The sequence below is a fragment of the Brachycentrus maculatus genome, unplaced genomic scaffold (assembly GCF_059751285.1).
Source record: "Brachycentrus maculatus isolate JH-2025_06_01 unplaced genomic scaffold, ASM5975128v1 h1tg000933l, whole genome shotgun sequence".
NCBI classification, from domain to species: domain Eukaryota; kingdom Metazoa; phylum Arthropoda; class Insecta; order Trichoptera; family Brachycentridae; genus Brachycentrus; species Brachycentrus maculatus.
The window spans coordinates 45,382-69,412 of NW_028281655.1; the positions used below are offsets into that span (position 1 = coordinate 45,382).

Sequence of the window (24,031 nt, forward strand, 5' to 3'; positions counted from 1 at the left end):
CATCATAATTAGTATTTCTGACCCTTGAGTGCGATGCACTCAATGGTGCATAGGTAACTGCATCAAATTGATGCAATTTAAATTTGATCGCTTTTTATATGAAGGATATGTCCTAGTCTATGCTAGTCCTGCACTTTATATACCAGTTCAGGATAATATTCTTCTTCTTCTCCATCTTACTCCTCATTACTGACGGTTGTAACCCTTGTTGAAGTTATGACTCTTCTCCAGTTATCCCTTGACTGTGCTGCATGTAGCGCTCCAACAACTGAGGTGCCTGCTGCTGTCTTGATCGGTCTGTTGTGGGGATCTTCCTCTCACTCCCTTCCACTTCAGGCTACAAATCACAACCAGTCGTTCCATGCTTTCCTCATTGCCACGCGCAACGTACCCAAAGAACTGAAGAATCCGTCAGTGTACAGACACTAGCCAGAGTCGAGCCATCCAAGTGTATCTCTTGACGAATGGACTCAGATAATATTATATAATACAAATGCTGAATTGGAAAAAAAAAACTTATTGACATAATATTAAAATACTAAAAATCGAACCTGGGACCTTCAGGATGATTGGTAAATGCGCAGACCACGTCACTAAGCAGGTGGATTATTCAATTTTATTTAAAAAAATACTTTCACAGCATTTATTACTTAATAATAGGTAATATTAGTAATTAATTAACAAAAATTAATTAATTAATTAATTGATTAAAAAGTCAAAAGAAAAACATGATCGCTTTGCTTCGTTTGTTGTTTATCACCTTAAGCTCTTTCTCTCTGACATTTTATTTTATTCATTAGTTTATACATTTTTGTACTATGCTATCAAAATGTGTATTAGTCATACAATCTTAAATACAGTAGTTAGTGAAATCCCTATTATGTATATATTTGCAAAAAGTATCAAGTATCGATTAAAAGTATTATGTACTCATAGATAAGTTCACAGACATTAAAGCATTCATTTTATGAGTATAGATAAGTTCACAGACATTTAAGCATTCATTTTATGAGTATAGATAAATTCACAGACATTTTAGCATTCATTTTATGATTATTTAATCCTTATAATCAAATTAAGATTATGTCATTTCACATATATAAGTTTGCAATCCGTTTGCGGTCATTACATTGTGAAAAGTGCATAGTTATATATTTAAAATGTTTCTATGGTATCTGAGAGTGTTTGTCATAAGTGTTATTCTACCATTAGGAGTACTATGTCTTCCTGTGCAAGAAAAGGGAGAACATAGTTATGATGATGAATGCGACCTGCCTCTGGAAGTGATTAGTGATATAGCGGACTATGCGAGCACTGCAAACCGCATCATTGAATACTTTACGCAGGGACCATACAAAGGACAGACGTGGAACCAGTAAGTACTAACGTCGACATGTCAACGTAGATGAAGAAGAGATGAAGGAGAAACCCACATTTGTGAAAAGTATTTGGATACAGTCAAAATATTATGATTAAAAAATAAATAAAAAAAATAGGAAATCATTTTTTCATACGTTTTCCAGTATGTGAAAATAATCCTGGGCTTGGATCTTGCATACATCCAAATAAAAGGGTTTCTTGTTAATAAAATATGCATCAATCCAACATAGATGGCTGTTGTGAACTCATTTGTACTGTGTCACGAGATTGATCAATATATCTAGGAGTTCAAATTTTGTTTTGAGTGGCGTGGTTGTCAATCATGGGTTGGTTGTCATTGTTGAAAGTTTCTCGTGTGTAAAGTGATCTCTGAACCAGCCTTTGACAGGTCATAATCCCTGTAAATACCTAGACTTTTATATTCTTCTTCATCTCTATTCAGATGTCAAAAAAATCATATAAAAACATTGCATTGCAAACAAAATAATGATTTTATTCAGTTCTGTGCAAATAACCACTTGGTTTTCCATTTTTGACTACGCTGAGCAGGCAGAGAGCTTACTAGTAATTTTGTTAATTGATTCGGCAGTTATTTTGTGGTAAAATCTATCCATTTTCAATTAATGTTACTTAGTAAATACCACTATTTCTTAAAATCTACTGTGACACGTGTTTTAATGCATTCCGCATCATTAATTAATTCTAATTTTTAGTGTTCGGCCCTTGGGACGTTGAAGTTTGAAGAGGGGGAAGTAGCTGTTTCTTATTTTATTTATTTTTATTTTTATTTTTTATTTCTTATCAGTGGGAACATAGACAAAAGGGGAGAGGCTTCAGTCATTGTGATATTGTTAATTATGGGTTTATTTATATTTTTATGAATTTTTATTGTTTCAAAATGTTGCAGTTTATGGCTTTTCACATAAATATAAAAATAAAAAAAAACAGCTACTACCCCCTCTTCAACCTTCAACGTCCCAAGGACCCAACTCAAAAATTTAGAATGAGCTTCACATACAGTGTTTGAAAATGATGCGGAATGCATCGAAACACGTGTCACAGTAGATTTTAAGAAATAGTGGTATTTACTTGGTAAAACATTAATTAAAAGAGCTTGCTAGTAATTACATGTGTGTATTTGCTTTGAGCATGCTTAAAACGAACAAGCTTATTTCAAGCAAATGTATACTGATGGAGAGGGTGCTCGTTTTAAGCATGAATAATTAAAAGCAGATAACTTTATTTTAATTCCTAGCTTAGTGTCACAAATATGATTAATATAATACTTTGTAATCTTCAATGTTACGGAGGTCTTTGAAGCATTTGGTATTCTTATCTTGAATTATCTATTACTTATTTAAAGAATTGAAAATTATACTTAAAAATTAATGAATATGTCATTCCACAAAGTTAATGCCGAATCAATAAATAATATTAAAGAATAATCGTAAGCCCCGTAAATGCCCAGACTTCCATATTCTTCTTCATCTTTGATGAGATGTCAAAAAATAATATGAAAATAACTCCTGTAATTGGAGATAATCCAGATTTTGTGAACAAGTATTTGGACACACTCAAAATGTTGTAATTAAAGAATAAGCCGAATTGTGGTTAATTCCAACCGACATCTTAAATTTTAAATTTTAAAAAGGTCTGTGACTGGCCTTCTAGACCCTAAGGTCTGAGACTAACATTTGAGTTTTGTTTAATGGAATGTCATTCATATATTTTCAAATATGTAAATGCATGCAAAAAGTTTTTAAATATTCAATTTATTTTATATTCTCAGTTTTTGAAAGAGTTGAGTGTAGATCTGGATCTATGTATAATTATAGTAAATGGGGAATATTTTTAACAGGTAGATGATTTTGTATATTTGGGAAGTACATATATTGTCCAATCCCATAGTTTAATAGTCAGCGCGCTCAGCTCTAGTTCGGGAGGTCACGGGTTCGATTCCCAGGGGGGGTTAAATAAATTTAAGCGATTTTTTCACTCCTAAATTCATTCAATATTACCTTAGACTAGTACCTGATGAGGAGGGCTGATCACATTTCCTTCATGTGTTCAACGATCATGATAAAACTGTGTTTATATGATGCAGTGCCCTATGCACCATCGGGTGAGATGGAGGGTTTGAAGAATGAATGAAGAAGAAGAGATTTTATTTGACCAGTGACAAGTTGCAAGATACATAGGATATAGGACATACGCATGGACACATAGGACGTAGAGAACCTGAACATATTGTAAACAAGACGACTGCCATGGATCTTCCTCAAAAGATATCTAGGGGAAGACCAAAAAATTCACAAATGCTACACATAAAACACTTCATTTATATGATGCAGTGCCTTATACACAATGGTGTTATCCTAATCTGCATCCCAATGGGGATGCAGATTACGGTTTGAAGAACAAGGGATGGAAAAATTGGTAATGATATAGAAAGGAGAGTGAGTGCTGGGAACAGAGTGAATGGTGCACTGAAATCATTTGTAGCAAATATAAAACCTTTAAGCTAAAGCTAAACTGGCATTGCACAATAGAGTCCTGGTTCCGACTCTAATGTTATGGATGTGAAGCATGGAGTTAGCAAAACAATGATGAAAGTAGGCTGAATGCAATCAAACTTTTGGAATAAAATGGATAAGGTAAGAACTCAACAAAATATTCGGACCCGGGCAGCATTAAATATAAACTATATTGGCCCATCCGTTAAAACAAGTTTTGCGCAAAAAACCTTTTCATTCCTTGCGCCAAAGATATTTAATTTGTTGCCCGAAACCATTAAGATTTCCACTAGTGATCATGTCTTTAAGAACAGTGTTCGTCGATGGTTGCTTCTCGTTGGAAGGGACAAGGTAGAAAGTGATTTAATTAAAGTCCAGGTGTAATTATTTTATTGATAAACATTTATACTATAAATTTTTATTGTATTTATAGTATGTATGTATATACTCTATTAATTAAAAAAATAAATAAAAATAAAATTTAAAAAAATGTATTAACATGTAAGTATTTCGGCTCAACACAGGCCATGCATAAAGAGCCGTAATACATATAGTAAAAAAAATGTATGTATCTTTAAAATATATATTTTTTTAAATGTAATCTCTCAGTTCATCAAAACGATGTATGATAGATGTTCAAATGCTGAAATAAGGAAAGAATGAGAGGAGATAAGGTTCATCTGTAAAATTAAAAAAAAGGTATGTTGAGATAGTTTGGGCATGTGAATCGAATGAGTGAAGAAAGAACAGTAAAACAAATTTATGAGGCGAATGTGGTTGGAAATAAAAGCGGAGGAAGACGGAAGAAAACTTGACATGATCATGTTTTTCAAATACTTGAGCGTGGTCAGGTCAGAAGTGCGAGTAATTGGCGGACATGAATGAGGAGATGCATGAATGTGGGAGTGGTGATGATTGATTTCAAAGACTGATTGATGTGGTGTTCTATTATCTTTGCCTTCTCTTGTGGGGTAGCGGCGTGATAGTTAGTTAGTAAGTTTTAATATAATTATTTTTTGTTTTTTTTTTTGTTTTTCTATGTATATATCAATACAATGAAAATAAATAACATTTTATTTTTTGACATCTCATCAAAGATAAAGAAGAATTTGGAAGTTTGGGCATTTACGGGGCTGACGACCGTCAAAGGCTGGTTTAAGTTATCACTTTACACACGTGTAACATTGACAATCACACTACTCAAATTCTTGGAAGTTCTATATAAATGAACCAATTTAGAAACCTTAAAAAATGAAAATGGTATTTTCTTGTGTTTCTCATGTGTGTGATACTCACATACTAATATAAGAGTTTCTGCTTAGTAAAAAAGCTTCTTTACAACTCACCAATAGATGTCTCTAGTGAAGTACTAGTGATTCAAGAACAAGGTTTCTTAATTGGTTCATATATATAGAACTTCCAAGAATTTGAGTAGTATGGTTGTCAATAATGGGTAGAATTGGTGAATGTTACACATGTGTAAAGTGATCACTTAAACCAGACTATGACGGTGGTCAACCCCATAAATGCCCAGACTTTCATATTCTTCTTCATCTTTCATGAGATGTCAAAAAATGATATGAAAATAACTCCTGTAATTGGATATAATCCAGATTTTGTGAAAAAGTATGAGGACACGCTCAAAATGTTGTAAATATATAACATCTATTTACAATTTAAATGATCTGGTGGGTACTTAGATAAACTCTTTGCAGATTGGCGGCATTTGTTGACAAGTTCGGCAATCGAGTTACAGGATCACAATCTTTGGAAGACTCCATCGATTACATGGTTGAGATGTCTAAACAAAATGGTTTAGAAAATGTTCATACAGAAGATGTTGAGGTATGTACAAACCATATTTATAATATAGAGGTAAGCAGAGAGAAAAGCATCCACTTCCACGTTCATGATCTCCTCATTCATACCCACCGATATTTCGACTCCTATCAGGTGATCACCTTCTACAATAGTATTTTAAATACTTGATCATGCCAAGCTTTCTTTTCTCTTTCTCTACTCCTATTTCCAACTACATTCACCTCATAAATTTGTTTTGCTTTTATTTCCTCACTCATTCGTTTCACATATCGCTCACTCCTTTCAATAACGTATCATTTTTTAAGTTAAAAAATATAAAACAATGTATTAAAAATAAATATCAAGCCACTTATTGAACTTTTTACTGTGCAACAGATCTTTTTAGGTAAAACCCGAAGGTTTTTTTTCCATTTGAAAAATATTGAGTAAATTTATAAAAATAATAAAACAGTACCTTTTCTTCAAAATGCAAAAAAAAACACTTTCTGCCCTGTAGCGGGTAAATATAAAGTAAAAAATATGCCGCTTTTTCTGGGATATAGTACATTTTCTTGGCATTCTGAAAACATTCGCAACTAAAAATTGATGATTTTTGATATATGACGTTGTTGAAAGTGAGTGAACGACATCTAAACCATCTCAACACTCCTTTCCTTATTTTACTGATAATGAGTATCCTGAGATTCTTGTGTTTTTTCCTTATTTCACCATTCGAATATCATATAATGCATTGTTTTACTACACATTTATCTGAGAGATCGCGTCTACTGTCATCCTTCTTTTGCTAACTCCATGTTTCACTTTCGTAAATTCCTCAAAAGTATACATTTTCAAAATTCATTTTCTTTATTTATAAAAGGATTTAATATTTTTTTAGCTACAAGATTGGCTAAGGGGAGAAGAAAGTGCTACTTTGCTAGAACCCAGAGTCAAGGACTTACCTTTACTAGGATTAGGTACAAGTATTGCAACTCCTTCAGATGGCATCACTGCCAAAGTCATCGTTGTCCGAAATTTTGAAGAGCTCCGCGCTTTATCTGACGCAGCCGTTGGTGGTAAAATTGTTGTTTATGCACAACAATTCACAACTTATGGAGAGACTGTACAATATAGAAGTCAGGGAGCATCGGAGGCGGCGAAAAAGGGAGCTGTAGCCGCTCTCGTCAGATCTGTAACGCAATTTTCACTAGCTACACCACACACAGGTGGACTGAGATATCAGGAAAATGTTACTAAAATCCCCGCTGCAGCGATAACTCTAGAAGATGCCGATCTATTATTGAGGATGCAAAACAGGGGAGAAAACATAACAATCAAACTTCTGATGTCAGCAACATCAGAAACAAAAATTTCAAGAAATACAATAGCAGATTTGACGGGGTCAACAGATCCAAACAAAATTGTTTTGATCTCGGGACATATTGACAGTTGGGATGTAGGAGACGGGTCCATGGATGATGGCGGCGGCTCTTTCATATCCTGGGTAGCTCCTATTGTATTGAAAACACTCGATTTACGCCCTCGGAGAACATTGAGAACAGTTCTGTGGACAGCCGAAGAGCTCGGGCTAGTCGGAGCTGAAGCTTATGAACTGGCGCACAGAGAAGATAACGATAACTTGAATTTTGTTATGGAGTCGGATTCTGGTACATTCTCTCCACGTGGAATTACATATTCCGGAAGTAAGACCGGAGAGTGTATGGTGAAAGAAATATTGAAGCTATTTCAATCCATCAACACAACGGAACTTACTTTAGGTGATCCCGGACCAGATTTAACTTTCTTCGTCAGGCAAGGAGTTCCCGGAGGAGGGCTCTTTAATCAAAACGATAACTATTTTTGGTACCATCATTCAGTGGGAGACACTCTCAATGTTGTCGGATCAGACATTCTGGACCGATGTGCCGCTTTTTGGACCGCCTTCTCCTATATTGTAGCTGATTTGACTCACGAAATTCCAAGGGCTTAATTTTAAAATGAAGAACTAATTTTTGCTGATTTCAAAATATGTTTGGTGATTTAAATAAAAATAATGCATGTAATTTTTGTATTTTATTACTTTGATTAGTTTCACAAACATAGTTACATCCTCATAAAGATACAATATTTCTTAAAGGCATATGAAACACAGTAAATTTTTTAAAGGTGTATGAAGGGTACAATAAAATATCTTGTTACAAATCATCATCTGAATTAATACATAAAAAAAACTTTTTCGTTTTGGATATCAATTATTGAAAAAACATCAGAATTTAAATATATTTATATAAAGAATAAGAAAAAAATTACAAACTTAGGTAAATAAAATTCTCATTGTAGAAAACATGCAAAAAACTATTTACATTATATTTTATAAAACAATTTTTTTAATACCATGTTCAAATACCCAAACAATATTTTTTTCTCATTCCGATAATCAAAATATGTATAATATGGATGGAATCAAACGTATAATATTGCAAATCAAATTGGGAATCTTATCAACGCTCATATAATTAGAATATATTAACTTATTTATCTATGACAATCAAAGACTTGAGAGCAAACGTCTAAATATCAAGAAAATGTGAAAGGATTGGACATTTCCTAATGACAAATACATGAAATAAACATCTAACTTTTCCAATTTTTTGAAAATTCTACATACAAAAATGAATAGAACACTTAACAAAAAACACATTATAGTTATTTCTTGAATATTTTCCGCAAATACTTTGCGGCACGTTTTATAATATCTTTATAAAATTAATTAACTTTGATTTCGCCACTTCACGTATGCGTATACAAAGCGCAGCTTCATACTGTTTTTTGGGTGATTCCATTAGTTGTATACGAAGCGCAGCTTCATACTGTTTTTTGGGTGATTCCATAGTTGTTATTTGGGGTTGCTATGCAATGAACAATAAAAATAACATTTAGGATTTTTATAGAGTGTGTGGATGTGGTGAGAGTATTTTAATGATTTTTAATTTAAAACAAACCCTGATGATGACAATGTGTTGTTGAAACCGTTGAACCGGTTGAATTGTATTAATAAAAAAGTGGTGAAAACAAAGTTAATTAATTATATAAAGATACATTATAGTTAGGTTGAGGATACACACAACAGCTTGTATCTATCTTCAGCATCATACTGATGGGGGGCTTTTCCAAGACTACTTTAAAAAATTTACTCCGCAGCTAAATAATAAATTTAAACTATTGAATATAGATGTCACCCAGGACACTACAATATTCAGGATTGAGTTGAGAAATGAAGAAGAATCATATTACTTTCAGCGGTGCCAACATTTTATTTATTTTTTTACTTTAAACCAATAAAAAGCACTGATTCCGGGCAAAACACTGAGTATTTTTTAGAACAAAAGAGTTTAAAAAAGAGTTCCGCATTTTAAACATCACAAATACAGTGTTTTCTCATTTTAAACAATAAGCTTATATTTACATTCAGGTAGGTATAATGCATTTTATTTAAGGTTATCTTTCTACATTACATTAAATAATTTATTTTGGTTTACGGGTGAAAAATTTATCTTAGCAACATTTACAAACAGAATACAAATAAATCTTAACAAATTATTTCTGTAAAATAATTAATTCGTAAAATTGTAACTTTCTATGGCAGCGGTCGGGGAAATTTTTTAACCATTACCCTAAAATATTTTTGCGTAAGTCGATATTACCCCCTCCCCCCATTTTAAAATAAAACTTATTTTAAAATCAAATTGGATCAAACGAAAATTCAGGTCGTAAGGTTTCCTTTTCAGTTTTTGGAGAAATGATGTTGCTTCATGTTTAATACAATTACTTCAAAATAAGAACTTTTGGTATAAGAGCAATTTGAATAATCTTCGGCGTTTTATCAATTTCTGAATTAAGTTGGTAATAAAAATACACATTTATGAAATAGCAAACTAGAAAAAATTCCTTATTACCCAAAAAAAAACATTTTTACCGCATTTGGGGTTATCCCGGTTTATCCCGGTTCCCCGACCGCTGCTCTATGGAAAAGCTTTTGTTTTGTTGCTAATTTTTCGATAGATTTATATTGGTACCACTTACTTGACCTTCAATTCTATAAATAATATTCCCCTTCAATCAACACATTGTAAATAGTATACATTTTATTCTATTGCATATTTGTTTTGGTATGTATAGGGCATGTATTATAGTAAAATATACTCTTAGATTACTCAAACTAATGGTTGAAAATTACATAAAGATGGGGGTTATCAAAGAGCCATATTCCAGCATGGCTAATCTTAAAATAATAAAATAAGGGGATTATAAATCTACCTGACTTACATATCAAATACTATGTAACATAATTAAATAATTTTATCTTACAATATACATACAGTACACTACCGATTTTCCGGGATGGATAATGAAAAAAAAAAAAGTAAAATAATTTCCCTGTTAATGCGAAAACATGAAAAAAACAAAGAGAAATTTAAAGCTACGCTATATGTGTTTATGTAAACCTATTTGCTTAGTAAGACGCACATCGCTCACTCTTTTCAAGAACGTCATAAATAAAAAAAATTACAATTATCAGTTGTGCATGTTTTCGGAATGCCCAGAAAATGTACTATATCCCAGCAAAAGCAGCATATTTTTAACTTAATATTTTCCCGCTACAGGGCAGAAAGTGTTGTTTTTGCATTTTGAAGAAAAGGTATTGTTTAATCATTTTTTTAAATATACTAAATATTTTTCAAATGAAGAAAAAAACCTTCAGGTTTTACCTAAAAAGATCTGTTGCACAGTAAAAAGTTCAATAAGTGGCTTGATATTTATTTTTAATACATTGTATTATATTTTAAAACTTTAAAAACGTTCTCCTAATAAATCAAGGTTTTTGATTTATGACGTTCTTGAAAGGAGTGGGCGATATGTTAACAAAATGACACGACTAGAGAAAACTAACCTAAAAATGGATATTTTGCACTTGAAAATGTTTATTTTTGAAGAATGGTACCACAATTAGAGGTGGGTATGAAACGATTATTAAGAAGATCCCATCAATGAATTTGTACACTTATACCGAAATGATGAATCTTTCGTCGGCTAAAGCGCATCGATAAGACGGGAGAATTTTTATCACAAATATTATGAGGACTATGAAAAAAAGGTTGCAAAAGATTTTTAAGCCATAAACATGATACATATATAAGTGAGATACTGTTAATCTATCACTACGGATAACAAATGGGTTCGGCCCTCAAGATTATAAGTATTATAATGAAATATTTGTGAATTAATAAAATATTATTTCAATGACTAGTGTCTCGGATAATCCGCTTCCTGGTTGACCCGACCCCCGAAAATCAGGAGTATACTGTACTCTTATGTTAACATGAGATTTAATTTAATCATACAGAGTATTTTCTTAACACGAAAATGAGTTTTTTTGTTGTTGCAACTTTAACAAAGGTGTCCTTTTGATGGGCTGGTGTTATACGTATCTTGGCACTTTAAGAGCACAAACAAAACATTATCCAAGCAGCGATCTAGGAAAACGTTGCAATCCAACCTTATGTACTGAAACAATGCCATCCTTAGCGAAAGCTAGGTCCAGTGCAAGACAACCAAATAAAACAGTAAATATTTGATAATTTGTATGTGTAGAACTCCCTGTATATTAAAATATTCAATATTTATATATATATATATATATATATATATATATATATATATATATATATATATATATATATATATATATATATATATATATATATATATATATATATATGTATATATATAAAACATCAACTATATATCGTTTAATTTACTTGAGTTTTATCATCACCGATATCACCTATCTGGCCCTACACAAAATATTATATTGAAATAAGAGATAAAAAATATTTACCCTACCATTAGATTGATGATGTCGTCAACAATGAAACCCGGTTACTCGTCAAATAAATCAAAGTGGATAAAGCTATATAATACTTAGCTGATGTTTTATTTATTATAGAAATTTAGTTTTGCCAAAAAATGTATGAGGAAGAAAAATCATTTGAAAAAATTTGACATTTTGGTAGTAGAACAAAGTAGTAATTGTAGAAGGATAAAGTTGAAATAAAAGTAGAATAAAGAAATTAAAAATTACATAAAGAATGTAAAAAATAGGTAACTACATACGTTTTATGATTACAAAAATCATAATCAAATATTATACTCGACAAAAAAATTACATCGACTTACACAATCTAATGTTTGTATGACTATAAGATTAATAAGTAATTCATTAAAGACAGCTAAATAATATCTATTTCCTAACGGGCAAAAATCACTAAACTACGCCCAGACTAAGAACAGTCATGACATTTAACAATGGAATGCTCTCCGAGTTACAAATATACACAAAAAAAGCTTTCTGGCTCACATCGTATCATAATCAAAACAGTTTTTTGGCACACTTTTTATTTAATCGATTCATGACCACAATAATTCACCTGGTTCCGTTACAGAGTGTGATATCTAAAAAAAGACTTTAGTTTGCTTATCACAACAAAATAAATAAATAATAACATGATTAATAAACAGATTAATATAACAAAATGGTATTAAGTAAATGCATGGTAATAATCATAAAGAGAAACATACTTTATACCTAAATATATACATAACACAGGATTAAAAGTGAGTAAGCTCATCAATTTTTTAACATTTCCCTTGCGGTGCTAAAAACTTCCACGTACAACGGTGATATGTATTTTTTACACCATATGAAAATATTAATTAAAAACGGGAAAAATGTGAATATCTGTAAATGTTATTTAATTAACCATACTTGAAGGTGAAATGTAACAATTTTGTAAAGTTAGCTGTGGTGAGTATCTGAAAACGAGAAAAAAAAATACATCGCAAGTAGCTGCTATAGCTAGCGTAGCGGCACAACCACCCCGAAAAAATGACTTGTGCGCTACTAAAAGGAGATTGAAGGAAAAAGTATCAAGCTGAGTGCGTGAGAAACATTTGTGTATTGGTGATTCTATCCCCAATTTTTTCTCAAATTATTTATTTCTGTCGCTGCAAATGAATAACATTAATAACATAAAAATATTATAATATTTTTATGTACTTTTATTACGTAGGAATACAAAAATTCTGAGCCCTTAGCTATTATATTTCATATTGATTTTCTCGTTATTTTAGTCCGGTTGTAGTAAATACATATCGCCAGAATGGAAAGGTTAAAAATTGAGTTAAGTATCTTGCAGAACCATCTGATAAAAATGATGACACATGTAAAACCTTACAAGATATGTAACTCAAATTTTCAACTAGGGACAGCTTATTTACTGTTAAGCTTGTGCGTACAGAATTTAGGATATTATATGAAAAAATTATGAATACTATGAAAACATTTTAACCCTAAATTACGGGACATTTGTAAAATTTACAACGCGCATTCAATTCAAAGGGAGCAACCATGTAAAGGATGTATTGACAACTTGCAAGAATCTTAATTTTTTACCAATATTTTATGTTTATATTTTATTAAAAGTTCTGAGAAACCCTTTTTAGTGTTTTTAGTAAATGTTTTTGGTAAAATATGAGTTTTTCTTAGCGTTGTACATTTTACGATAGTCCCATATTAAGGTACATTGAAACAAGTCCAGTGGCCTAGGGCTAATGAAATAACAAACAGTATCATAACAATATGTATAAACTACATACATATCATTCTGGAGAAAATATAAATAACTGTTAGCTTATTTTATAGGAATTGAGTGGTTTTGGTAATTTATTTCATGGTACACATTTTTTTTCACATTGGCACATTTATATTTTGTTTAATACATATTTATATTCACAATTCTTCAGGATCTCTTAAGTTTGTCTCCAAGAACCTTTCTATAGAGTGATAAAGATGCGGTTTGACTCCCGTCAGACTATGATCTTCATCGGGATAACTCTGGAAATGATTTACAAATACATTATTAAAATAAGTAACCGTAAAACAATACCAATGACTTAAATAATAATTAAATTAAAAACTAACTAACTAACTAACCGTCATGCCCTTCTCCACAGGAGTAAGCAGAGAGAACAAAACGCCACATCAGTCTGTCTTTGCAAACAATCTTTACCTCATCCACATTCAGGCATACCCGCCGATTATTCCGATCCCTGACCTGACTTCTTTCAAGTATTTGATATACTTGATCATGCCAAGTTTTCTTCAGTCTTCCTCTGTTTCTATTACCAACTGTAATTGCTTTATAAATTTGTTTTACTGTTCTTTCATTACTACTTTCATAGTTTTATCGATAATACTTATTTCAGCCTTGCATTTTTTCCTTATTTCACCATTCAAAAACCTAATCATACATCGTTATGCTGCGTTATCTTCCGAGAAATTGCATTCTGACATCATACAGTCTTCTTTTGTCAATTCTATGGTTCGCTTCCATGCATTAGGGTTGGAACCAGGACTGCATTGTGCACTGCCAGTTTAGCTTTCCATGAAAGGTTTTTATTTGCTTTGTCTGATTTCAGTGCACCATTCACTCTCTTTTCCATTTCTTTATCAATCTTTTCATCCTTAGAAAACATAATTTTAATAATATTAAAATACATGATACAGATACATTTAACAATAATGTATTATGACAGAGAGCGGACACCGTTGCCACAAAAAACGCGCTTAGAGTGTCAGAAATGAAGACTCTAAGAAGCATATCAGGCAATAGTCTTAGAGATAGAATAAGAAACGCCAGGATCAGGGAAAAATGCGAGATCCAAGATGTCGTTAGGTGGGGAAGGCAACAAAGGAGACAAGGTATGCGCATGTGAGGAAAATGGAACCATACAGACTCCTCCACATCGCACTGTACAGCCAACCCCATGGTAGACCACTAAAGAGATGGGTCGATAGCTGGGAATCGACATCGCAGGAGGCTAATCCCTCTTAAAAACAGGCCACAAGGCCTACAACAAGATGAAGAAGAAGAAGTATTGTGACATCTCACCATTTGAGTGAAGAGTACATCATTCAGCTGCAAAGATCGTGACAGCATCATGGATTGCTGGTAATGTACATTATCGTCCAATGTTCCATGTACTAGCATAAACTTCTTTTTCTTCAGTGCTTCAGCCTGAAAATGATTAAATATTAAAATCAATATGTCTGTAAGTCAAATCAAGAGACAAGCTACTACGAATATACAACCTGAGTTTCCTAGTCGTTTATCTTATTCTATTTTTCTTCTTCAATAGTATCTACTATCTCACCCTCAGATCCCTCACTTACGTCAACAACATATTACACTCCTATGTTCATGAATCTTGATCGCAAGACTGATCACCCTGCCTTATATTAACACCACAATGATTTGATGCGGTGCCCTATGCACGATCTAGGTGCGGCTAGGCACCAGAAGGAAAGAAGTCAGGTATAAACTGTGAGTATTTTGGCTTTAAATTTTTAAATCAAGAATTTTATTATAATTATAGTAACTTTGAATATAATCAGTAGGTACCACTTATACTCAGGTAATGGCTATAAAACTAATAAGATGGAGCCTAAATAGGGACATAATAAGCGGTGCTGCATAAGCCGTTCAGAATCAATTGGACATTAAATAATATATTATTTTTTTTAATAGACTTTAGGATAAAAATGGTTTTCTTATATTTAATCATTCTTACTGTAGTATTCTTACAGTAAGCCAAATGCATAGGCCATAATATAAGACACCCAGACTTGCTTCTTACAATTGCGAGGGCATGTGTGAAGACACAAACTCCAGAGCACGACCCAGTTTAAATTACATAGACGAAATCATCTCCGGCATGCGCTGTAGCGAGTTGAAGAGATAAACTGAGGGTAAAGACAAGAGGAGCTGACTATGAAAGGAGCTAACCAATCATCAAACATATTGGAATCAAGAAAAAGAAGAGTACAGACTTACTGCACTTAACTCGAACAGATGCATGGGGACAAAGGAACCATGATTTTTTTTTCATTAAAATAAACATATTATTTAAAAAAAATCAACTAGGTACATGGTTTTTATACTTACAACTTCTGGAGTGTTGAGATTCGCCACCATGTATCCATCATGATTATCTTCATGTGATGGAATTCCCATGAATCTTTCTGTATAAATTGAATCTGGAAACATAGATAAAATGAAATTGAATCTCACTGAAAACAGTCTTTTACGATGAACGAAAAATAAAGTAAAACATACTTTGGACAGGAAAGGTATTTCTACCCGTTCGTTTGATTGACGCTTAAGGACGAGAAGGGTATTTTTACCTTCTGCGACGTCCTCATTTTAAAGGCAGAAAAGAAGGAACTATCCCATTTTTTTATATGAATATTATATACCAATCTTTTTGTCCGCCTCCGTAGTGTAATGGTCAGCACGCTCTGCTACCGTTCTGGAGGTCCCAGGTTCGATTCCCAGAGGAGGATTGAATAAATATAAGTGATTTTTTCACTTTGATATTCATTCAATATTACCCTGGACTGGTACCTGAAGTGAAGGGCTGATCACCTCTCCTTCTTGTGTTAACGATCAAGATAACACTGTGTTTATATGATGCAGTGCCCCATGCACCATTGGGCCACCCCATTGGGCATTTTGACTAAAATGCAATAAGACTAATGTGTGGCAAAACGATGTATGATAGATGTTCGAATGGTGATATAAGGAATAAATGCAAGGCTGAGATATTCATTAAAATTAAGAAAGGTGTGTTGAGATGATTTGGCCATATGAATTGAATGAGTGAAGGATGGTAAAAAAAAATTACGAGGTGAATGTTATTGGAAACGGGAGCAGAGGAGACTGAGAAAAACTTGACATGATCAAGGATTTCAAATATTTAAAAGTGGTCAAAATAATTGTATTGAGAGACGCATTAATGGGGAAGAAATGAGAATTGTTTGCAAAGACAGATTGGTGTGGCGTTCTATTCTCTCTATCTACCCCTGAGGAGAGCGGCGTGATGGTTAGTTTGTTGGTTGGTTGAGTATCGCATTTTCATAAAAACCTCACGAAATATTAATTTCTAACATTATATCAAAATATAAGGGCTTAACACATTGTTTACGGAAAACGCTTAAAAGCATCTTTTACATACGCTTAAAAACGTTATATTTGGTTACTTTTGGTAGAGCACGAGAGACGTCGAAGAATTGGGTATGCGGTTACTTGTGATTAGTATACTTAGGGTCGGGCGGCAGACTGTATGAGTATAATTAGGGTCAGGGTTGATGAAAAAACTGCCTGACAACAATGTGTTAATAAGAAAAGGATAATAATGAAGTAAATAAATCTTACCGTAATAAGACCAGTCCGTTACAGGAGCCACTGAAATGGCACATCTGAATGTATCTCCACCCCTAGCGAGGGATAGAGCAGCCGCAAAACCTCCATACGACCATCCCCAAATACAAGTTCTTTCTGGATCTATGTATCCTAGAGATCTTTGGAGATGCCTAGGCAGAAAAAGTAGGAAATTAATTTTTTTTTAAAAATTATCTTTACCTTTCTCATAACTTAATAATAACGAAAATATTTAATATATAGATCTTTATACAGCCCGATGCCTGCATTTTGTATTAACTGCTCTCACAGTTATTTTTATAATTCCTTCTTGGTTTTACTTTATATTTTCTTCTCTATTATTGTAATGATAAGGTCGTTGATCTATCATATTTTTTCTTATGTTTTCTATTATTTCTGAAAACGTATTCTTTTTCTTTCACTCCTGTTTAAAACATTTCATTTATCACTACCATTATTCTCCAACACCACAACCCAAACTGCGCTAATATTTCTTTATCTCTATAGGTTTTGCTACCATATAGTGCCAAACTGCACACACATTTGAATCAATTTCTTTTACAATCATTAAAGAAAACATATTTTTAATACATTGTATTATAATGATTAAAGAAAACAATTCGTTTTTTACCACTTGAGTTTTATTATGGACTACATGTTTCAGAAGTTAAACTTCCATCATTCAGGTCTGAATGATGGAAGTTTAACTTCTGAAACATGTAGTCTATAATAAAACTTAAGTGGTAAAAAACGAATTGTTTTCTTTAATCATTGTAACATGTCTTACCACAAAGTTAATGCCGAAACAATAAATATAATTTCTTTTATTTTGGATTATTTTTTTGGTGTAATTTTTTAGTATTTTGTACAACATTATTGAGGAAATCAAACAAAGAAATGTGATACCTAAGTATGCCACCATCAGGTTGGATAAAATTTGGAGGTATAAGAATATCTTCAAGGCCATAAAAACTCAGCTAGTTAAGAGGCACTTGATTCCCCATATTTCGATATGGAGGAGAATCACGAATTATTGAAGACCATGAAAGTCAAAGAATTGATGCCTTCAAAATATGGTGTTGGAGACGTATCCTTCGAATTCACTGGACACATCACCAGAAGAAACGATAACAGCCCTAAAAGTTAATGGTCATGGGAGGGGTCGAAGGTAGTAGAAGAGAAAGATCCTCACTTGATGGACTAACCAAATCAAGGCTGCCATAAGCTCAACAGTGGTTAGAACGATGCAGATGGCAGAGTGTGTCAGAAGATGTTAAGGAAAACTGTACACAATATATTGAGAACAAGGAAAGAGGATGTTCACGATGGTCAATGACACCAAAGAGAAGAAGTCATCTTACAAAGAAAAAAAGAAAACATATTCATACCTTGTAACATTTATTTGGTCGTTAATTTCAACTGTTCCCAGGCTTCTGTATCCCGAAAAGCGATTGTTGTTTCCTTTCAATCCGGAGCCTCGGCCATCTATCAGTGCCAGGATAATGTTCCAACGAGCGACTAATGATGCTCCCCAATCCATCTGCCATCTCTCGAGGACTTGAAAGGAGTCAGGACCACCATATCTGAAGAAATTATATTTATTTACCCTCAAATATCCTCAATAAACTTGACATGACTGTCAACTTTTTTGAAAGATTTTGTTTTTCTCTTCTACATAACTGAGAGTATAGGGAATTGCTATCAATCCATTAGTATTTAAAAAAATACAAACCTATATTCAATTACAATTTACAATAATGTGCCCTAAATAGGTTTTTCTGTACTGAGAACACATTTGACAATGCTTTTTTTAAAGCTATTTGACTAATAAATTATCATGAAATCATGGATGACATTGCCAGATAACATAATCTATTCCAAATTAACCCACCTCCATTATCCTAATATTAATAGTTTTTTTTTAGATAGTTAATTTTTTGATGACTTTGGATAGTGAATGTTGGTTAAACAGCTTCATTGTACAATACTCAAAGTTCCTTCAACTAAAAGTGGTATGTATTTCTTTAATTTTGTTTGATGCATTTTTAATCTTTTGGTTCCATGTATACCTATGTATGGCATGTTTTCATAAAGTGTGTTTTTGGGTAGAGATTTGTGTGTTTTTTGCTAGGAGATGCTCTTTTGTGATTTGTGTGGGTAATTTTTAAATGCATATACTTATAAGGTATAATTAAAATGTAACTTTGTTTTTAAATCACTATAAATATTTTATTATAACTTAATTATAATGTCAACCAGTTTCGAAGCTTATTGCTTCTTTATCAAGACTGATTAATACTAATTTTTTTACCACCATTTTAGTATTAATCAGTCTTAATAAAGAAGTGGTTAGCTTCGAAACCGGTAAACATTATAATTAAGTTATAATAAATATTTATAGTTATTTTGACACAAAGTTACATTTTAATTATAAAATGGAAAATCACAGTAAGTGCTTTAAATATAAAGCAAATATAAGGATTGTTTTTCATTTTGTATGGAACCTACGTAAGCCATAGTCGTTTGATATTGTCTAGTTTCAGTTGAAGGTTGACTGACTAAACGAAGGTTAACTCAAGCTTTTTTTTGTGTATTATTAATAGTAAAAATAAATGTCCTTACACGTTGACAAGCATAGGATACTTTGTTGAACCAGATAGATCAGCATTTGGAGGAGTCATCAAGAGTACTTGGGCAGGTGGTAAATCTTTATTTGCAATTTGAACGGTGAAACGTCTCACAACAGGGATTTCCTTATATGACAAATATTCCGATAACCTTTCATTTTTCTCCCAATCCCTAATCCTCACACCATCCTAAAAAAGAGCATATGAAAAGTGTTGTAAAAATCATGTGCTTTTAACTAAAATGTAGGTATATTATCATATCGCTCACTCCTTTCAAGAACGTCATAAATCAAAAATTGTCAATTTTCAGTTATGCATGTTTTCGGAATGCCCAAAAAATGTACTTTATCCCAGCAAAAGAGGCATATTTTTTACTTATTATTTACCCGCTACAGGGCAGAAAGTGTTGTTTTTGCATTTTGAAGAAAAGGTATTGTTTAATTATTTTTTTAAAATAAACTAATTATTTTTCAAATGGAGAAAAAAACCTTCAGGTTACCTAAAAAGATCTGTAGCACAGTAAAAAGTTCAATGAGTGGCTTGATATTTATTTTTAATAAATTGTATTATATTTTTATACTTTCTAAAAACGTTCTCCTGAAAAATCAGGTTTTTCGATTTATGACGTTCTTGAAAGGAGTGAGCGATATGTGAGATAGTCAGTATCCTTTTAAGATCCCTGCATTCCAAATCAGTTATGACATTTACGCCGCACAGTGGAGTATGATATTTTTAATTTGCTGTTTTTAATCTAATCTTGTTTTCTTCAGAATCATTCTTTTTCGTTATAAGACAGATATATAAATAAGTAACAAACTATTTCCTTTTTGATTTTTACTTGGTAAATATACACAACTTTTCATATATATATATATATATATAGTGAAACATGTTTCAATACATTGAACATCATTATCAAACACTATGTGAAACTTACCTAAATTTTCATAAATATTGGTATTTACCAAGTATTACTTAAATATAAAATAGATGGATATTACTACAACTGCTGGGACAATTTATCAAATTTAGTAATGAACCAATCAAATTATTCGTTTAAGCTTTAAAGAAGATAACATATTTAATTTAATATGTAATTACTAGGAAACGAATATTTAGAGTTTGAAATTTGAGTCTCCCTTACACTCAAAATTCAACGTTGCAATACGGGGTGCGAGTGTGATGAAGATATATTGTGTCTTATTACTGTGACCGCTAAGATCAACACATCCCAATTTTATCATGCAACTGTACAAAATGAAATTGATCTTTGATTGTTTCCACAGATGTCAGTAGTATAAAGAAGTAGTTACTTTCTAAGCCAAAAATCATTACAATGCTAACACACGGACCAGAGAAATTGAGGTATTGTGCTGTCACAAATTGTGTGTCAAAAGCATGGTGGCCATTATCGTTATTATATTACATAAGTAATAGTTAAATAAAATTCATGAAGACCTATAAATTTATTTACAGTGTGTAAATTAATAAACATAATAACCTTGTTATAAATGTAGACTTCGGGAATTTGTGGACCCAAGCAAGTGACAGCGATGTAGGAGCCACCTTTGCTGATTTCTACTTCATTGTATAAACATTGACTTCCAGTAGAGTGAGTGATGTTACATGTAAAGCATTTGATTTCTCCATCGAGAGTCACGGAATACAAATGTTGATAGGCTGAATCTTTTACACTGGTTGCCATATACCACCTGAAAAAATATATACATATGTACATATGTGTATTCAAACAATAATTTAATAAATAATAATGGTAATAACCAAGACCTTTTTTTTAATATTCCACAAAGCTGCTTTGAGAAGCTTGTCTGCAAGTAGGAAGGTAAGGATAGGGAAGGTAAATGTGAAAAATACATCACAAACATCCAGACCAATTGAAAATAAATCTTTCTTGAATTCATTTTGCAATTGGCGGGAATCGAACCCGCGACGTTAGTTTTGCGGTCTAGCATCTACCTAACTACGCCATAGCGTCTGTCAAACACACACAGATCTTAACTAATCAACAATTCATTTAATTAATTTTTTAATTATATTGCAGAAGGGTAAGTCACCATTTGGTTATGTGAGATTTGTTTAGCTCTCCACTCCAAACAATAAATAATCCAAATTGTCATTTTTAACAGTTTTATTTGTAATGGTGTAACTCTAGTATATTATATACATTTCTACAGGAAGTTATTGTGAAAAGCAGTTAATAAGTTATTTAAGAATACAAAAAAAACAGAAATACCTTGAATAATTATTGTATATGTAAATATCGCATGATAATTCTGCATTCAGTTGACAAAATGCACACATATATTAATAAGTCCATGTCACCTACCACGGTCACATTCTTTAAGCAGCGATAATCGAAACAATTATGCACAACGAAAGCAACCTATTAGAAGACATTGCAGTTTATGAATTTGTTAACACGTTGATTGCCAACTACGAGATAACTCATAGATTGCGTTCTTTGCTAGGACACCGACTACGAGTTATCTAGTACTGTGTTTACTTGCCATATTTATGCAGCTTCGATAAAATTCGTAGCATATCAGTGCTAATATGGATAGATAGCTTCTGGGAAAAATCAACGCTGGCTTACATGGACAAAAAATTGATTAAAAAATTAATAGAAAATATAATTTAAAAAAAAACCAAGAAGTAAAATAATATATTTAAAGAATTGGCTTTTTAGACCGGAATTCAGAAAATTTCCATGGCAATCAACGTGTTATTGATAAATAATATCTAATTTACTCACAGCATTTTAGCGTGTTCATCCCAGTACAATAATGAAGTAACTGTTTTAGGGACCTTAGTCAGGTAGGTTTTTTGCCAGGAGTTGAAAGTTGAGGTAACCTGAGATATCTTGGCCACTTGTCGCCAGGAATCATCACCGATTTCCTGTTTGTAAACATGCAAAGAAATAAAATGTTAGTTGTTACAGTTCATAAAAATAATTGTGTTTGCATAGATAAACATAATATTCATATACCTCTGGTAGTATGGCTAAATATGATCTTCCTTGTTGGATGAAAATAGGTGCCTCTAAAACTTCGACCCAGCCTTCAGACTCAGAGTAATCAAAAATCTAAAATAAATTTTATACAAAAATTATAATTGATTAAAAGATATTATTTTTCATTCAAGTTTTTAAACAACCATGTAATTTCAAACATTCTTTATATGTGAATTATGTTCATAAATAAACATAACACATTGAAAAATCATTAGTAAAACGTAAACCAATACAGTATGAATATGTTAAATAAAAATCACAAAGTCAAAATTCAATAGGCAATTTTTCATACCTAATGCGTAGCGATATTTTCAAAGTATTATTTAATACAACACTCTAGCTGCACTTAACTAATGGAAAATAAATAAAATATTAACGTACCACACATTTGTATGTATTATGTTTGATTTCATAATGCTTGTGAAGCTATGAATATATTTTTAAAAAAAACTAAGAAAAGACAATGCAATCAAAAGTGACAGCAGTGTCAAGAGCATTGTTAAGTATTGCGTGTGTTAATGCTACGTTTAACAGATGGCTCTGCCATTGCTGTAAAAAAACATGTTATTACCTCTCACAGATAGAAACAAGCACATATTCAAATGCAGCTTTGAATTACTTTAGGAGATTTAAGATTTTTAATAAACTTGAATTTAATGTAATTGAATTAAAACAACAATATTTTTAACATTCAAACAATTACTTTGTTATTCAAATAAAGTAAAAGCTAATGAAATTGGAAATTCAATAATAATATTGAATAAAACATTTTTTTAACTATTCCAAAATTGTGGACGGATTTATATTCATTGGAAGAACCAGAATTTTGAAATATTTTTTGAATTATGCCTAAATCCGAATAATAGTTTGAGTTAATGAGATTTCAATGTGTTGTTTATTCTTAACTGTTAAAAATTGTTAAACTTACTTGTCGGCATGTTGTGTCACATAAAACAGTAACAGATTCATTTTGAACTCGGTTAGTCCATATAATAGCAACTGTTGAGTTGGTGGCAAAAGTAATAGATGCAATCAGTGGCCTAAAATGAGAAATGTTTTGTATTATTGTACAATTTAATATTGACAAAGTTCGCTACTTGGCCATAGATGGCAGTAATGTATGATTTTTATATAATTATTCAAACATTTACAATTTTTTTTTCATTTAGTATTAACCACCATAATTAAATAACTATTATAATTAGTTAATTGCATATTAAGGCAGGATATTCGATAGCTCCCAAATGAGTTTTCTCTTTTTTTACCTAGGTAACATTTAACTTTTTATTTTTTTATTATAACACCGTTTTTGCATTTAAAAAAAGTTTTTCTTTGAAAAAA

At 31.9% G+C, this 24,031-nt stretch overlaps 2 protein-coding genes across 2 annotated transcripts in view; one reads left to right on the forward strand and one right to left on the reverse strand.

Annotated features, from left to right (window-relative positions):
• The first annotated feature begins 1,247 nt into the window (after positions 1-1,247).
• On the forward strand, positions 1,248-7,756 carry LOC148299814 (carboxypeptidase Q-like). Its single transcript, XM_088275643.1, has 3 exons — positions 1,248-1,375; positions 5,609-5,738; positions 6,592-7,756. Exons 2-3 carry the CDS (start codon positions 5,682-5,684, stop codon positions 7,681-7,683), a joined length of 1,149 nt encoding a protein of 382 aa, XP_088131769.1. The 5' UTR covers positions 1,248-1,375; positions 5,609-5,681; the 3' UTR covers positions 7,684-7,756.
• Positions 7,757-12,132: 4,376 nt separating this feature from the next.
• The window catches only part of LOC148299815 (venom dipeptidyl peptidase 4-like), a 99,741-nt gene continuing 87,842 nt past the window's right edge, over positions 12,133-24,031 (reverse strand). Inside the window, exons 9-18 of the mRNA XM_088275641.1 lie at positions 23,619-23,730; positions 22,667-22,762; positions 22,433-22,575; positions 21,161-21,371; positions 19,655-19,848; positions 18,421-18,615; positions 17,027-17,184; positions 15,758-15,849; positions 14,705-14,830; positions 12,133-13,647 (exon numbers count right to left, since the gene is read on the reverse strand). Coding sequence (XP_088131767.1) covers positions 13,543-13,647; positions 14,705-14,830; positions 15,758-15,849; positions 17,027-17,184; positions 18,421-18,615; positions 19,655-19,848; positions 21,161-21,371; positions 22,433-22,575; positions 22,667-22,762; positions 23,619-23,730 — 1,432 coding nt within the window. The 3' untranslated portion in view covers positions 12,133-13,542. The remainder of the gene's footprint in view (positions 13,648-14,704; positions 14,831-15,757; positions 15,850-17,026; positions 17,185-18,420; positions 18,616-19,654; positions 19,849-21,160; positions 21,372-22,432; positions 22,576-22,666; positions 22,763-23,618; positions 23,731-24,031) is intronic.